This window comes from Bidens hawaiensis, unplaced genomic scaffold (assembly GCF_021521415.1).
Source record: "Bidens hawaiensis isolate Kalapana, Puna unplaced genomic scaffold, B.hawaiensis_p1.1 tig00044294_1, whole genome shotgun sequence".
Lineage (NCBI taxonomy): Eukaryota > Viridiplantae > Streptophyta > Magnoliopsida > Asterales > Asteraceae > Bidens > Bidens hawaiensis.
In genome coordinates, this window is record NW_027497877.1 from 64,629 (window position 1) to 82,288 (window position 17,660).

The following is a 17,660-nucleotide window of genomic DNA, read 5'->3' on the forward strand; positions in this document are numbered from 1 at the left end:
TATGGTATATTTGATAAATGAATATTGAAGATAAAAATTTGTAGAAATTGTTAAAAAGTAAACAATTGCAGGGTTTTTTTTTTTATCATCCTATTTTTCTAACCAAATACATAATTATCAGTGTCTCTGTCTTAGCAATTGATTTGTACACATTAAAGATCCAATTACTTGGTATGCTTTGCTAAAAGGAAAACAGACTTTGTATCTGTTCCCTCTCTTTAGTATCACTTACCCAAAATTTAGACAAAGTGAAAATAAACTATGTGTGATTTAATATATAAATATTTTTATGCACAAATCTTTACCCTTACAAAGCCAAGAGCCGCGCCACAAGCTGCTTTTTTCGTTCGTGCCGCTCGTCTTTTGTGCACCCAGCTCCTTTTTCAAGTTAGAAGCGACCATGCATGAGGTCTTCTTACACGCTTTTCAAAACCCAACCCAATATGTACTAAATAATGAAAATGCTAAGCACAAGCTTAAAGAATTATTAATGAGCTCGAGCTTTAGACATATAAAGCTTGAACCAAGCCGAGCTTGGCTCGTTTACACCTGCAAGACAAGTCCCAATGATCAAAAGGGTGTCAACTTCAGTCTTATCCTAAGTAAGAAGCAAAAATAAATTATATGGGAGCAATGGGATCCTATCATTCTCCAAATTGTTCCAAGACACAATTCAAAAGTTTCAAACTAGTTCATGTGATTCTTGATGCACTACACTAAGAGGTTTGAAGCCTGATTTAGATTGCTCTTGATTGGTCGGCAATGGCGCAAAATCCAGAAAGAAAAGCAGTCATCACTGCAACCTGCCTCCAGTTTCGGGTCCCGGCACCAATTGCTGCACCTGCAACCCCACCTGCAACTAGAGCATTCACCTGTTTCAAACCAAAGCCAAAACAAACAATATCAAATCTCAGCCACTTAGTATATTAATTGCAATCTAATAAGCATCATGTGGAATGTAGCTCACCCAATCATTTTTGTTGCGGTATCTTCGAATCCCACAACGCGTAAATGAGAAAATTCCAGCAAAGAGTCCTAATAAATGGATGTTTAAGCAAAAGATCAATTCTTTTTTGCAAGAAAAACAAGATTAAAAGTTCAGAAACAAGAAATGTGCACTGCAAATGAAAAGAAAAACAATGAGCTTACCACATTGAAATCCATATTTACCAACAGTCTTGGCCTGCAGATAAGATAAAAATATAGGAAACCATTAATCAAACTGGACCTACAAATTTGAGCACATATGATTTATTGATGCCATGTTTGGTTCTTGAATCATGTGAAATCGATCAAAAGGTTTGAGTAATACGGTTGCCACTTTCATTAATATCCCAAAGATGAATAAACTATTTGACATTTACATATGTTTGAAATCTTTGTTTCCAATAACAAAAACCTTTTCCTGTAACAATGGTGATCAAATCACAAAACGGGTCAACGGCCCACTACCGAAAGAAGACACATTTGATTGATGTTTGATGTGGGATAAAGACTTATGAATACAAAATTTACAGATTAAATTGAATCCGAATCAAGTGGTTATGATAAAAGAAGAGAAACTTACAAGGAAAGAAGCTCGAGAAATGCCGGTAAGCCCTAAATCACATTCAAATTCAATTCAACCAATAAATATTATTTGTTAAATGACAGATAGAAGATTAAGTAACCTTTTTGGTTGGCGTCGTAGGAACCAGCACATGAGCCCCAGATTAATCCGCCCTGTCATTTATTTATTTATTATTTAGGGGTTTTGATTAAGTGATCACTGGAATGAAAAGATGAATGTTTGGTTGCTTACAGTTCCTACGCTAATGATGGACTCGACGGCGATGGAGGAGCAGGGAACGTCATGATACCACTCTCTCTCCATCTTCTTCTTCTTCTTCGGAGGTCTGTAAGACGGTACCTTTAGCACACCATCCCCATTTTGGCTTTATTCAACCCTTGTATTTTGCTTATTTGTATTCTCATTCTCCTTGATTAAATAATAAAATAAATATTTATAATCTATAAATACATAACTTATAATTCAGCGTGTATATACCAACACCCACACCTCTAGGGATGAGAAAAAAAAGGAATTAACCGAACTGAAACCGAAAACCGAACCGAAGCATTAACCAACTGTTAATTTTTTTATTTTTGAAAAACCGAATTTTCGGTTTCGGTTATGTTTTCCATTTTTAAAAAACCAAACCGAACCGATTGATCATGATGAAGATTATAAAGATGATGAAGAGTGAAGACTGAGACTAAACTTTAAAGATGAACAAGATAATGAATGAAGATTAGGACTAAACTTTTAGTGTTTTTTTAATCAATAATTTTGTTGAATTTTAAGCTCTACCGCTCTAGCAACTTTTTATTCGTATAATTTCACGTAACATGTGTCTATTTTTGGTTTTTGTATTTAATTTATTTGTGGTGTTCAAATACATTCTTACAAGCTTAAAGTCATCATCTTCATTTTTAAAATTTTTTGCAATGTCTACACCTAAGTGGAAAAAAAACCAACTATAACCGAACCGAAACCCAAAAAAAAACCGAAACCGAACGGTTTGTATATTAAAAAAACCAAGGACTTCGGTTTTGGTTTTTACTCAAAAACCGAACCGAACCGTGCTCAGCCCTACTTACACCGATGTAGGACTAACTCGCTTGATAGAGTCCTTGTCTCTTACCGGAGGTCATGGGTTCTAACTATGACATCATGATTACCTCTATTCGACAATTGACACATGCTCCATAATGGCCCGTAATCATGGTTGTTTAAATGTTTCTGTCGTTCATCTTTAAACTTGTTTGTTCCCATGGTTGCTCTCTCCTCGTGTCGATTAAGAGGAAGCAGGTGATTCCAACTCATTTGGTTGAATTTATTCACAATTTGAAAAGGATTTTAAAATGCTTTATTCTAAGGAATTAAGAACTCAAAAAAACTCATTTTGTTTTTGGTTTTTTAAAATTATTCGACCAATTTAATTACTGTTAAAAGGAAATTTAGATATCAAATGCATTGATTTATAACTTTTGAAAAAACTCATTTTGTTTTTGGTTTTTTTAAATTATTCGACCAATTTAATTACTGTTAAAAGGAAATTTAGATATCAAATGCATGGATTTATAACTAATAATTATGACACATCACCTCAACAACTGACTTGAAACAAAAATGATTTTATAACATCACACCCTGTTTTTGTAATTAATTTGATGTTGTTACGCTATTTTCTTCACTTATTTATCTTTTTCTTCTAACATCTAATATTCATAAATTTAGAACTCTAGTCATCAATTAACAACCCGTATCAGTATCAGCCACCTTGTGTATAGAACAGCAATGGGCCAATATGACCTCTACATCATCAACTCTTGAGTAATTAGTATCCCAGTTATAAACTCGATCATGGGTTGGGCCAGCCCAACTATTGGTCTCCATGCACAATCACCGAAACTCTAAAAACTCATCTCTATAACCAGTTTCCAGTTTCAGCTCGCAGTTTTCAAACTCTAGGTACGCTAAATCATCCGGCATAATCTTCTTACGTTTTGTGCATTCTCTTGTATTCGATCAGATAAATATATCTTGTTTTAATAGTTACCATATGTCGAACAATCATCTTCAGCTGCAATAAGTGACATTTGGCTGAGCTTTTAAAAATTGCTTATGTGCTTTTTGGAAAACAAATAAGTCATTTGGAAAAAAGCTCCATTTTGAAGCTTTTGGAAATTGCTTATTTGCTGCAAATAAGCAATTTCCAAAAGCTTAACCAAACACGATCGTTTTTATCATGCAATTAGGTCAACTTTGTTTCCATGATTACCATACGTTGAATAATCATCTTCTTCAGTTGCAGAGAGTATCAAAGATGAGCCGAGGAGTAGGAGGCGTCGGAGCCAAGGGCGGGAAAAGGAAAACCGCAACGTTTGTTATCGATTGCGGAAAGCCTGTTGAGGACAAGATCATGGAAATCGCATCGCTCGAGAAGTTTCTTCAGGAGCGAATCAAAGTCGGTGGCAAAGCTGGTAAACTCGGGGATTCCGTTACAATCTCCCGCGAAAAGAATAAGATCGCCGTCACGTCGGATAGCAATTTCTCCAAAAGGTACTCAACTTGACTTAAAACTGAATGTTATTTCATCTCATTGCTTAAATATTTGATCAACTGTTTTAGTTTTAGAACCAGATTGAAGCTATTGTGTTAATGTAAAATACTTGGTTGTAATAAATAGGGATGAGCGGAAACCGAACCGTTAACCATAACTAAACAAAACCGAAGGTTATTGTTAAGTGAATCTGATTAACCGAGCATTCGGTAATGTGTTTTCGTTAATCGACTTTAACCGAAATCTAGCTAAACCTTGTATGTTCGTGTTTTTTCAAACCTTATACCTCTATTTCTTATTTATACGTCCATTGGGGACCCTATATGGTGGGAACCAGCATATTTTAGCTTCAAAACTTCATAATTGAGCTTGGAACACCATGATGAACCATTTTTAATTGGAACAAGGAAAAAAAATGCATTGGGCTATTAACCGAACATAACTGAAACTGGCCCGTATCCTGTGACATTCGTCAATTTCGGTCTTGTTTGTATTCGTTTTTGTATTTGTTTATTATGTAAATCGACCCGATTTGTAAACCGAAGCTTATGTTATAATCAAAATAATGGATTTATGTTACAATATTGTTTCACACTTGTTGGGTCTTGAAAACATCCTATTTTTATTTTTATTTATTTATTTATTTATTTATTTTGTTGTTTTGTGTTTTTGTCTTGATCCATTTTGCATGAAAACTCTTGTGTCTCACACCCATATTTGACCACCAACATTACCCTATATACACACTACCTTTCCACTTCATTTTCCCTTGCTACAACTCCAAAAAAAAAAAAAAAAAAAAAAAAGAAAAACTCTCTCAAACATCAAAGATTCAAGGTTATCTTCTTAAGTGTTCTTGAAGGATTTTGGTCTTTCATCTTAATTAGTTTATGTAGCCTTATTAATACTTGTTTATGGTTGTGCAACATATATATAATATACACCCCTTGTTTACCTTTGGTAGTTACTTCTCCGATTCCGGTCGGTGAGGTTTCGGACCCCATAAGGCAAGGTTTCATGGAGGACTTCGTGTCCTTGATATATATACATCTATATAACTTGTTCATACATATTAATCTTGCTTATTTTAGTTTGTTGGTCATGTTTACAAGTTCCATGGTTATGGGTTTTTAAGAGTCTAAGTTTCGGTTTAACCGTAAATAGCTCTAAACCGTAAACCGAACTTTGTTACTAGTTTTGTTTGTTTAAACATACTTAGTGTTAGATCTAAGTTTCTAAAATCATTTTTACAAATTCTATGGTTATGGGTTTGTAGAATCTTACCTCGGTCTTAACCCGAAACACGAACCAAACCGAAAACCGAACTTTTGTTTAAAGACTTTATTGTTAACTTTTGATATTTTTTTTATTTGTACATTATTATATAAGTTATTTAGTGTTTGGACATGTGGAAACCATCTATGAACTTGTTGTGAGATGGAAACCGAACCAAACCGATTCTTGCTCGCTTAAGACACACAAGTGTGTTTTTTATTAGCCATCAAGACTTGTATATGTCTTTAAAAATAGTTACAAATTGATTTTTAAATATTTTCTTAAGTACTTGGAAATGTTGGATCCAACTTGATCTCATAACAAAGTTTGGACCGACAAAACCGAACACTCGCTTAACGTGCGTTGTGAGTTCTAAAACAATGGAACTACATACTTGGTTAAGTCTTATTAAATTTTATTGAGTTATCTCATAACATTCAATATTTTGGAAAGTTGACTTTGGGTTTGACCAATTATCAAGACCCGAACCGACAACCCGAACACTCGATAAAAAAAACCCGTTTTAGTATCTTTATTCCAAAGGGATTTGCATTCTTGCATTTTACCCACCTTATTACTTAACATAGGTTGAGTAAATATTAAGGTTAGATACTTTAACCCGGTTTCGAGCAAACTTACATTTTTAAAGGGTTATTATTATAAATTCTTAAATAGTCACATTTTAAACCTTGAACTTTAATTATTTACATTTCTCAACAATTATTTTGTTTAAAGACCTTCAAGACAACCTTTCTAAATTCAAGACTTCTTTTCTTTTTAGGCATTGTGTGACATCTGCCCCGATCCGACCCGACCCAGGTACCCGTTTCTCTGACCCGATCTCTTTCTTTTATGATTTAATATTTATTTATACTTATATTTTACTTTTAATAATAATAATATACTTTTCCTTCCCGCCTCTTTCTCTCTCTTTCTTTCCGCCGTCCCGTCCCTCTCCTTCTCTCTTTCCGCCTTCTTTTCCCTCTTGTCGCCGTCCCGCCCTTAAGCCTTGTTTCCCTCTTTTTCTTCTAACTCTTTGCTTGTCCTTTGTTCCTTCCCGCCTAAGGTTGTCTGCGCAGCTCCACGCGCCAGACCCCTTACAAGGAATCCTGCGTGAAGACCATCTGTTCCAGCGATACGCGAAATGAACTCTTCTCGCAGCGCGCTAAGAATTGTAATTCTTCTCGCAGGGCGCGAAGGACGGTAGTTCTTCCCGCGACGCGCTAAGGATTTGTAGTTCTTCTCGCAGCTCGCTAAGGATCGTAGTTCATCCCTCGACGCGCGAAGAATTATAATTCTTCCCGCGGCGCGCTAGGAATTTTAGTTCCTCCCGCGGCGCGCTAAGAAATGTGATTCTTCCCGCGGCGCGCTTAGAAATGTAGTTCTTTCCGCGACGCGTTAAGGTTGGTTCTGTCTGCCTTCGCGCTCGCGCTCTCTTGACCTTCTGTGTCTGCCTTCGCGCTCGAGCTTTCTCGCGCTGAACCCTTTGAGTTTTCTTCTGTTTAATCTAGCCGTTTGCTTTTGTGTTGTCTTATCTTTTGAGCCGTTGACCTAATCTGCTTTATGTCTGAAAAGTTACTTTCGGCGCAGCATGCGCACCAACCCCATTGGTTGGCAGAAAAAGTGACTGACATTATCTTTGGAGATCTGCTTTTTCCATGCCTGACCTGTACCTTTATCTGATCCGCCCATGCCTTTTTTTACTGTTCCCTGTCAGCTTTATCTTGCCTCTGCAGCTGCCATATCTTTCCATATCTTTTGCTTTTGGATTCTTATGCTTTTTGATATCTTTTGCTTGATCCTGTTAAAGATCATTTCCCCTTTTCTAGGGATTATGTCTCCTAGGGTTTTCCTATAAATAATAATAATATTTTCATAACACTACACACACAAAACACTTAATCTCTCCTGTTCTCTTGCTCCTTGCTCTCTCTGCCGTCTTCCTCTCTGCCTCCGTCTTCCTCCCTGTTCTGCCCTGCTTTTCCGGTAATATATATATATATTATATATAATAATTTACTTATTAATTATGCTAACTTATAATCAAGACTTAAAACAAATCATTAAAACAACAATCTTATTTATAGGTTAACTTGTGCTTGTTTAAAGTTGGTTCTTGCTTTATCTTACACCGCATCGTTTATCAAGTGAGTAATCTCGTACCTAATCCCTTTTTGCTTTTAATGTTTTGGGATGTTCATGTGTTCATACAAACTTAGAGTCTTAAACTGTTTATGAACTTTAGTCGCGCAGTATCCCATTTGTTGAGGACGTAGACTTGGCTGTTTATTTGTATGTGTGGATCATTAACCGTCTTGTCGGTCTATTCCGCAGTTCTCATGGTACCATTAGATGAACACGGGAGAACTATCGTTTATGATTTTCTCTTTTGTTTACACATGCACAGTTTGTCTTGTTTGTGAGCTCAATTGTGAGCACTGGCAGTCTTATGAATCTTAGAGTTGGTCCCGATCAGATTACACCCTTGTTGAAAACCAGACATACACATGTTGCGCGCAGATTTATGGTTATCTATGTATTGTATTAAACTTGATTTCTCACCAACACGCAAGTGTTTGACGTTTATTTTAACACATGTTCAGGTTTGCAGTAGCTGTTTTGGAGCTTGTGGACACCTAGGAAGTTTTCTTTATTTTGGACCTAGATTAAAATGTATCAAGACAAGTTATTGCTGTTTTATTATTATGATTTATAATATATTGATTTATGATGATTTATGTTATCTTGTGTTTACCCTGCGCGTGCGCGAATGAATGTATTTATTAAATATTGACACCCAATAGTGTCACGAGTAATGAAACAATATGTGGCGCCCCGATGTATAATCCGCCTTTGGTCGGGGTGTTACAGATTGGTATCAGAGCTCGTTGACTTTAGGATAGGTGGTTAGACGTAACGGCCTAGAATACCTAAGAGTCCCTTCTCGCGCATGAGAGAAAACTCATGTTTGCACGCTTATTGTTAATTACTCGTTATTTATGAATATTCTCGCGCTTGCGCAGTGTATGATTTTATGTTCTACTCCGCGATATTTCGATTTTTGTTGAATTTCGATTTTTATTGATTTTACTTACATATTCGTTTGTTGGATTTGAAAATCCGAAAAGTCATGGTGATACATGAATAGTTGATTTTCAATTTCCATTTACGATTATGTTCTGAGGTTGGAGACTTGAAAAGTCATGGTGATACATGAATTGTCAACCTCCAATACTCATTTTCTTGTATGTTTTATATTGAAGATTGAAAAGTCATGGTGATACATGAATCGTCAATCTCCAATACTCGTTTGCTCGTATATTTTAAATTGAGAATTCGGAAAGTCATGGTGATACATGAATTGTCGATTCTCGATTCGAATTTGTTATCTGTATTAAGTTTGCATTCAAATTCATGTTTTACTTTAACTGTTGATGGTATCTAACCCCGCGAAACCAAGCTTTATAAGATTATGCTTTGCGCTAAGATATTAACCAAAATTAAAACTTTTATAGAATGCCTCCGCTATCTCGCCGATTTCAGAGAAGAGAAGCCTCGCGCATGCGTAGACAGCAACGTTCCCAGGAAATGGCCGCCGCAATAGCCCAAGCTTTGAGCCAAAACAATACCAACACCTCTGGTTACAACATTAAGTCCTTTAACGCGGGTAACCCTCCAAAGTTCACAGGTCTTGAAGGAGCCACCGTGATGCTCCAGTGGCTTGAGAAAATAGAAAACGCTTTCCTCCACACCCAATGCCCCTCAGACAGACGAACCCTATATGCTTCCAGTGTCCTGGAATCTAGAGCGCTTACATGGTGGAATGGAGTAGCTCATGCGCGTGGCGCAGAAGCTGCTTCCAGCATGCTCTGGGAGGAATTTAAGGAAATTCTGACGCGAGAATTCTGCCCTCCCAACGAAGTTAAGCGCCTGGAGGAAGAATTCTGGAACTTGAAGCAATACAGCGGTGAAGCGCGCGAGTACGCGACGCGCTTCCATGAACTAAGCCTGCTTGTCCCTCACCTTGTTACCCCTTCCCGCCGAGCCATAGAGAAATTCCTTGGGGGTCTCCCCATGGAAATTCAAGATTCTGTATGGGCCAGAAACCCAGTAACCCTCTCTGACGCCATTGAGTTGGCCGCTGTGCTCAGCGACAACCATGTCAGAGCAGGAACCCTGTTCCTGCGGGGAACAGAAAAGACCAAACTCACCAAGACTGCCCCTGAACCAACAGAAACCAAACCCGAACCCTCAAACCGTAACAACCTCAAGCGCAGGCGCAAGGCCTATGCGCTTACCAACCCGCCCATTGTCCAGCAACCCATCTACCAACCCCCAGTTTACGCGCCTAACCCTCTGTCAGCCTACCCAACACCTCCTGTAGCCCACAACTATGCCTTAACCAATCCAGCACTCCCTGCCCCGCCAACTAAGAAACCTTACACAGGAAACCATCCCTTTTGCCCAACCTGTAGATTTCACCACCCAACCCAAACCCCGTGTCGACTTTGTAACCGATGTGGCCGTACTGGTCACACTGCTGAAAACTGTAGAGTCCTTCCCGCCAATCCAATTGCGCCAACACCACCAGTCTACCCGCAGAACCCACAATCAATCTACCAAAACCCACGACCCAGATCGTGCTTTAACTGCGGTGATCCCAGTCATTTCCGGAACGCGTGCCCAAGGCTACAAGTGCAAATCACACAAGTGAATCCGGTGAACCAGATTTCAAACCAAGTAATGCGTGGACGAGCTTTTAACATAACCGCGCACCAAGCGCAAGCGAATAATGACGTAGTTAATGGTACATTTTTACTTAACGGATTTTATGCTTCTGTACTTTTTGATACTGGCGCCGATCGAAGTTTTATCTCTCGCGCCTTTGAGCTGAAGCTTGCGCGACCGCGCGATAACTTAAAAGAAGATTTTTCAGTTGAATTGGCTAATGGTGAAACTATTTTAATAAACTCTGTGATCAAGGATTGTACGCTTAACCTTAACGAAAACGATTTTCTAATCGACCTCATCCCCATGCCTCTTGGAAGCTTTGATGTCATTATTGGTATGGACTGGCTCTCGAATAATCGCGCCGAAGTTATTTGCGCCAAGAAGATGATTCGCATACCTCGAGAAAATGGTGATCTTCATATCTACGGCGAAAAACCCTCCCGCGGTCTTAAACTTATGTCTTGCGCCGAAGCCCGAAGGCTCATGCGGAAAAGGTGTATTGCATTCTTAGCTCATGTGGTTAAACCTGCTGAAGAAGAGAAGCTTCGCGATATCCCTGTTGTGCGTGATTTCCCTGAAGTTTTTCCTGATGATCTTCCTGGTATCCCTCCCGCTCGTGAAGTCGAGTTTCGTGTTGATCTTGTCCCTGGTGCTTCCCCCGTAGCTAAATCTCCTTATCGTCTTGCACCCGCTGAGATGCAAGAATTGGCAAGCCAACTTCAAGAGTTGACTGCTAAAGGATTCATTCGCCCTAGCTCTTCGCCCTGGGGTGCTCCGGTGTTGTTCGTTAAAAAGAAAGATGGATCGTTTCGCATGTGTATAGATTGCCGCGAGTTGAACAAACTCACCATTAAGAACCGGTATCCCTTACCACGTATTGACGACCTCTTTGATCAACTCCAAGGTGCCTCTTGTTTTTCCAAGATTGATCTCCGCTCTGGCTATCACCAGTTGCGCATCCGCGATGAAGATGTTCCGAAGACTGCTTTTCGAACTCGTTATGGCCATTTTGAATTCTTGGTCATGTCCTTCGGTTTAACCAACGCACCCGCCGTTTTCATGGATCTAATGAATCGGGTGTGTAGGCCTTTCTTGGATAAATTCGTGATTGTGTTTATCGATGATGTTCTGGTGTATTCTAAGACCAAGGCCGAGCATGAGCAACATCTCCGATTGGTATTGCAAAAGCTTAGAGCTGAGCAACTCTATGCTAAGCTTTCCAAGTGTGAATTCTGGTCTGATGAAGTACAGTTTCTTGGTCATGTTGTAAACAAGATGGGTATTCATGTCGACCCATCCAAGATTGAAGCAATCAAGAACTGGATTACGCCATCCTCTCCTTCTGAGATCCGTTCCTTTCTGGGCTTAGCTGGTTACTACCGGCGATTTATTTCGAACTTCTCAAAGATCGCTTTGCCTTTAACAGCTCTAACGCACAAAGGTAAACCGTATATTTGGGGCTCGAAGCAAGAAGAAGCCTTTCTAACGCTCAAGCGATTGTTGTGTGAAGCTCCTGTTCTTGCGCTACCTGAGGGTAATGATGATTTTGTCGTGTATTGCGATGCATCCAACCAAGGTCTCGGTTGTGTTCTTATGCAACGAGGCAAGGTTATCGCTTACGCATCAAGGCAACTTAAGGTTCATGAAAAGAATTATACAACTCACGACCTCGAACTTGGTGCAGTTGTTTTTGCCTTGAAGATCTGGAGACACTACCTTTATGGTACTAAGTGTATCCTCTACACTGACCATAAAAGCCTTCAGCATATCTTTGATCAGAAGGAACTTAACATGAGGCAACGCCGATGGAACGAACTCATCAGCGATTACGATTGTGAGATCCGGTATCATCCTGGTAAGGCTAATGTGGTAGCCGATGCGCTCAGCCGAAAACCCTGCCAGCTTAACTGTATCTTGCCGCGCACGCATCTTCACTTTGAGCCGATTCAAAGCAACCTTGAATCGCGTATTCGTGACGCGCAGCGCGCATCCATCAGTAATGGTAACCTTCGCGCCGAGTTAGCGTGTGGCGCGGAAGCGCATTTTGTCCCTAATCTGAGTGGAATTCTCTGCTATCTCAATCGCATCTGGATTCCCTTTGATGAGAATCTTCGCGCTGATATCCTGAGTGAAGCGCACAAATCTCGGTATTCTATTCATCCTGGCGCTGATAAGATGTACAAGGATTTGCGCATTACTTATTGGTGGCCCGGTATGAAAAAGGATATTGCTGTGTTCGTAGCTAAATGTCTGACTTGTTCTAAAGTAAAAGCTGAACACCAACGCCCATCTGGTTTGCTCGAACAACCAGAAATTCCTACGTGGAAATGGGAATGTGTAGCGATGGACTTTATTACCAAGTTACCTTTGACAGCAAGCAAACATGATAGCATTTGGATAATAGTGGATCGTTTGACTAAGTCTGCTCACTTCCTGCCCATTCGTGAAAACTACCGTGTTGAGCAACTCGCGCAGCTTTATGTCAAGGAAATTGTCTGCCGCCATGGTACTCCTTTGAGCATCATATCCGATCGCGATGGCCGTTTTATATCTCGCTTTTGGAAATCTCTCCAATCTGCGCTAAGAACTCGCTTGGACATGAGTACGGCATATCATCCTCAGACTGACGGTCAGTCTGAGCGAACTATTCAAACTCTTGAGGATATGCTCCGATCTTGTGTTCTTGATTTTGGAGGTAATTGGGATTCGCACCTGCCTTTGATCGAGTTCTCTTATAATAACAGCTATCATTCCAGTATTGGTATGGCCCCATTTGAAGCACTTTACGGTCGTAAGTGCCGCTCCCCGATTTGTTGGAGCGAAGTGGGAGAAGCTCAAATCACAGGACCCGAACTTGTTCAAGAGACAACCGATAAAATCGCCAAGATCCGTGATCATCTGCTGACTGCTAGAAGCCGACAGAAGAGTTACGCAGATCGCAGACGAAAGCCTCTCGAATTTCAAGTTGGTGATCTTGTTCTCCTCAAGGTGTCGCCCTGGAAGGGTGTTGTCCGCTTTGGGAAGAAAGGTAAGCTTGCTCCTCGTTATGTTGGACCATTTAAGATTCTCGCGCGTGTGGGAAAAGTTGCCTACAGACTTGACCTGCCGCCCGCGCTCAGTAATGTGCATCCAACGTTCCATGTATCCAATCTCAAGAAGTGTTTAGCTGACGAGAACCTTCACATTCCACTTGATGAAGTTCAAGTTGATGAATCTATGCATTTCGTTGAGAAGCCTGTTGAGATTATGGATCGCGAGGTTAAGCAAACCAAGCGCAATCGCATCCCCATCGTGAAAGTTCGCTGGGAGTCCAAGCGCGGAGCCGAGTTTACATGGGAAAGGGAAGATCAAATGAAGATCAAGTACCCGCACCTGTTCTCTGCGCAACCTACTTCGAGATAAATTTCGGGACGAAATTTCTTAAAGTAGGGGAGACTGTGACATCTGCCCCGATCCGACCCGACCCAGGTACCCGTTTCTCTGACCCGATCTCTTTCTTTTATGATTTAATATTTATTTATACTTATATTTTACTTTTAATAATAATAATATACTTTTCCTTCCCGCCTCTTTCTCTCTCTTTCTTTCCGCCGTCCCGTCCCTCTCCTTCTCTCTTTCCGCCTTCTTTTCCCTCTTGTCGCCGTCCCGCCCTTAAGCCTTGTTTCCCTCTTTTTCTTCTAACTCTTTGCTTGTCCTTTGTTCCTTCCCGCCTAAGGTTGTCTGCGCAGCTCCACGCGCCAGACCCCTTACAAGGAATCCTGCGTGAAGACCATCTGTTCCAGCGATACGCGAAATGAACTCTTCTCGCAGCGCGCTAAGAATTGTAATTCTTCTCGCAGCGCGCAAAGGACGGTAGTTCTTCCCGCGACGCGCTAAGGATTTGTAGTTCTTCTCGCAGCGCGCTAAGGATCGTAGTTCATCCCTCGACGCGCGAAGAATTATAATTCTTCCCGCGGCGCGCTAGGAATTTTAGTTCCTCCCGCGGCGCGCTAAGAAATGTGATTCTTCCCGCGGCGCGCTTAGAAATGTAGTTCTTTCCGCGACGCGTTAAGGTTGGTTCTGTCTGCCTTCGCGCTCGCGCTCTCTTGACCTTCTGTGTCTGCCTTCGCGCTCGAGCTTTCTCGCGCTGAACCCTTTGAGTTTTCTTCTGTTTAATCTAGCCGTTTGCTTTTGTGTTGTCTTATCTTTTGAGCCGTTGACCTAATCTGCTTTATGTCTGAAAAGTTACTTTCGGCGCAGCATGCGCACCAACCCCATTGGTTGGCAGAAAAAGTGACTGACATTATCTTTGGAGATCTGCTTTTTCCATGCCTGACCTGTACCTTTATCTGATCCGCCCATGCCTTTTTTTACTGTTCCCTGTCAGCTTTATCTTGCCTCTGCAGCTGCCATATCTTTCCATATCTTTTGCTTTTGGATTCTTATGCTTTTTGATATCTTTTGCTTGATCCTGTTAAAGATCATTTCCCCTTTTCTAGGGATTATGTCTCCTAGGGTTTTCCTATAAATAATAATAATATTTTCATAACACTACACACACAAAACACTTAATCTCTCCTGTTCTCTTGCTCCTTGCTCTCTCTGCCGTCTTCCTCTCTGCCTCCGTCTTCCTCCCTGTTCTGCCCTGCTTTTCCGGTAATATATATATATTATATATAATAATTTACTTATTAATTATGCTAACTTATAATCAAGACTTAAAACAAATCATTAAAACAACAATCTTATTTATAGGTTAACTTGTGCTTGTTTAAAGTTGGTTCTTGCTTTATCTTACACCGCATCGTTTATCAAGTGAGTAATCTCGTACCTAATCCCTTTTTGCTTTTAATGTTTTGGGATGTTCATGTGTTCATACAAACTTAGAGTCTTAAACTGTTTATGAACTTTAGTCGCGCAGTATCCCATGTGTTGAGGACGTAGACTTGGCTGTTTATTTGTATGTGTGGATCATTAACCGTCTTGTCGGTCTATTCCGCAGTTCTCATGGTACCATTAGATGAACACGGGAGAACTATCGTTTATGATTTTCTCTTTTGTTTACACATGCACAGTTTGTCTTGTTTGTGAGCTCAATTGTGAGCACTGGCAGTCTTATGAATCTTAGAGTTGGTCCCGATCAGATTACACCCTTGTTGAAAACCAGACATACACATGTTGCGCGCAGATTTATGGTTATCTATGTATTGTATTAAACTTGATTTCTCACCAACACGCAAGTGTTTGACGTTTATTTTAACACATGTTCAGGTTTGCAGTAGCTGTTTTGGAGCTTGTGGACACCTAGGAAGTTTTCTTTATTTTGGACCTAGATTAAAATGTATCAAGACAAGTTATTGCTGTTTTATTATTATGATTTATAATATATTGATTTATGATGATTTATGTTATCTTGTGTTTACCCTGCGCGTGCGCGAATGAATGTATTTATTAAATATTGACACCCAATAGTGTCACGAGTAATGAAACAATATGTGGCGCCCCGATGTATAATCCTCCTTTGGTCGGGGTGTTACACATTGTGCGTTCAACTCGTCGTTCCGAGAAATCTCCAAATTATCATCTTTCAAGTTTACTACTTGAAGGTGAGTACTTCATACCCCATTTTCCATCTTTTATTTTGGGGGTGACATTTCATACTTATTCAACAAAATGCTTTATATTTGAATCTTAAACCACAAACGTAGTTGTATACTTTACCTAAATAATTGCTCGATTTGGTGTTCTATGCTTATATGCCTACGTGTTTATCGCTTTTGGTTGGTGGAACTATAAAATCCAAGACTATTTGGCATCCCCTTATAGCAAGGTGTCGTTAACGTAATGCAATTAACGATAACTATAAAATCCTAGACTATTTGGCATCCCCTTATAGCTAGGTGTCGCTAATGTGTTTAGCGATATCTATTTATCCAAATTACCACTTTTATTTATCGTTTCGTATGCAAGTTTTGTGGCTATCTTTATTATATACTAATATGATTAAACTTATGAATTGTTCACCGACCTTTGTGTTGACAAACTTTATTTTATGAAATGTTGCATGTTTGCATCTTGGTTGATTTATGATTGTGAAGAAAATGACATCAAAGACCTTAGGATATTAGTAAAAATGAACAATATCAATTTGCCATATTTTGTGATATCTTGTTCATGGTTATTTTATGGATAATTGTTATGTGACATTTTCGATGTTGTGAAATGAAATGAGTTTATTAAATATTGTCACTTTAATTAGTGTCATGTGCTTATGGACAATCGTTACACCTCGGCATGTTCCGCCGCCTTTGGTCGGGGTGTGACATATCCGACCTATGGTTAAGCAATCATTAGCTTCGATGTGAGGTCGCATTGATGAGTAATACAAAACCAGAATCATTATAGGAACAAATGCATTATCTTCAAAGATGTTTATTATTTGCGTGCATTGGCTTAAAAAGCGTTTATGTGCAACCAAATAAGCTTTATTCACAATCAAGAACTGCAACCAAATAAGCTTTATTTACAATAAGAGCCTATTTATTCAAGGAAACTATTTATAGTTCATCCCTCACATTGTTTTTACACACAAACCTTTTATTGTTTTCTATGATCTAATTTTTTACACACATATATGCAAACATAATACCTGATTAGTTGTATCTCTTGAGATAGATTGCATTTAAATGCGGTTTTTAATTATTTTAATGTGCTTTCAGGTATCTTAAGTATCTAACAAAGAAGTACTTGAAGAAGCACAATGTGCGAGACTGGCTTCGTGTGATTGCTTCTAACAAAGACCGAAATGTCTATGAGCTGCGGTATTTCAACATTGCTGAAAATGAAGGTGAGGATGAAGATTAAGCCGACTTTTTGTTTAATGGTTTTGATCATGATTTTGGTTCTCACAAAATTCATTGAAAATTTCTAGAAGTTCTCTTCTAACTTTTTTTGATACATTAACGTGGTGCTTGGTTCATAATATTATTTAGAAAGATAAGACATGATTGCTTGGTTCACTATAACAACACTTCTAAGGGTTTTATGAGTACAATGTTCACAGGATGACAAGACCTAATTTATATATCTAGCAAGCAATTATTTTACTAATATGAACATTTGAGTTTTTGATAGTCAAGTAGGTTTTAGTTATTTCTAAAATTTACAATTATAATACTAGAATTTATATTTTATTAGTTGATTTTATTTTGGTTTCGAATGTGAATCTAAAATAATATGGATCTAGTTGAATTTAAAAAAAAAAAGAAAAATCTCATAGAATGGTAACCAACTTTCAAAAGTGTCCCAATTAGGTCATTGGTGCATATTTTTCTCAAATCGGGTCACTAAATCTTCAAATCAAGTTTCATCGATTTTTTTTGCGTCAAGAAAGAAATGGAGGATAAGATGTGGCGGTCGGAATTTGCAATATATGTAGTTAAATTTAAAAAAACCCTAATTATATTAAAATTTAAAAATAAAAAGTAAAATTCACCTCGTCACTCAGTGTCAACTTAAAAAAAAGATAAAAAGATTTCCTATGTGAAACAAAAAAGAAAAAGGCTAAAA

At 39.0% G+C, this 17,660-nt stretch overlaps 2 protein-coding genes across 2 annotated transcripts; one reads left to right on the top strand and one right to left on the bottom strand.

Moving 5' to 3' along the window:
* Positions 1 to 569: 569 nt before the first annotated feature.
* LOC143594890 (outer envelope pore protein 16-4, chloroplastic-like) lies at positions 570 to 1,895 on the bottom strand. The gene is made up of 6 exons (XM_077074083.1): positions 1,802 to 1,895; positions 1,671 to 1,722; positions 1,568 to 1,599; positions 1,150 to 1,183; positions 968 to 1,035; positions 570 to 872 (listed from the first exon to the last, which is right to left on the bottom strand). The coding sequence occupies exons 1-6, from the start codon at positions 1,871 to 1,873 to the stop codon at positions 738 to 740; spliced, it is 393 nt and encodes a 130-aa protein (XP_076930198.1). The 5' UTR covers positions 1,874 to 1,895; the 3' UTR covers positions 570 to 737.
* Positions 1,896 to 3,846: 1,951 nt separating this feature from the next.
* LOC143594897 (large ribosomal subunit protein eL22z-like) lies at positions 3,847 to 16,967 on the top strand. Its single transcript, XM_077074086.1, has 2 exons — positions 3,847 to 4,105; positions 16,811 to 16,967. Exons 1-2 carry the CDS (start codon positions 3,870 to 3,872, stop codon positions 16,953 to 16,955), a joined length of 381 nt encoding a protein of 126 aa, XP_076930201.1. The 5' UTR covers positions 3,847 to 3,869; the 3' UTR covers positions 16,956 to 16,967.
* The last annotated feature ends 693 nt before the right edge of the window (positions 16,968 to 17,660 follow it).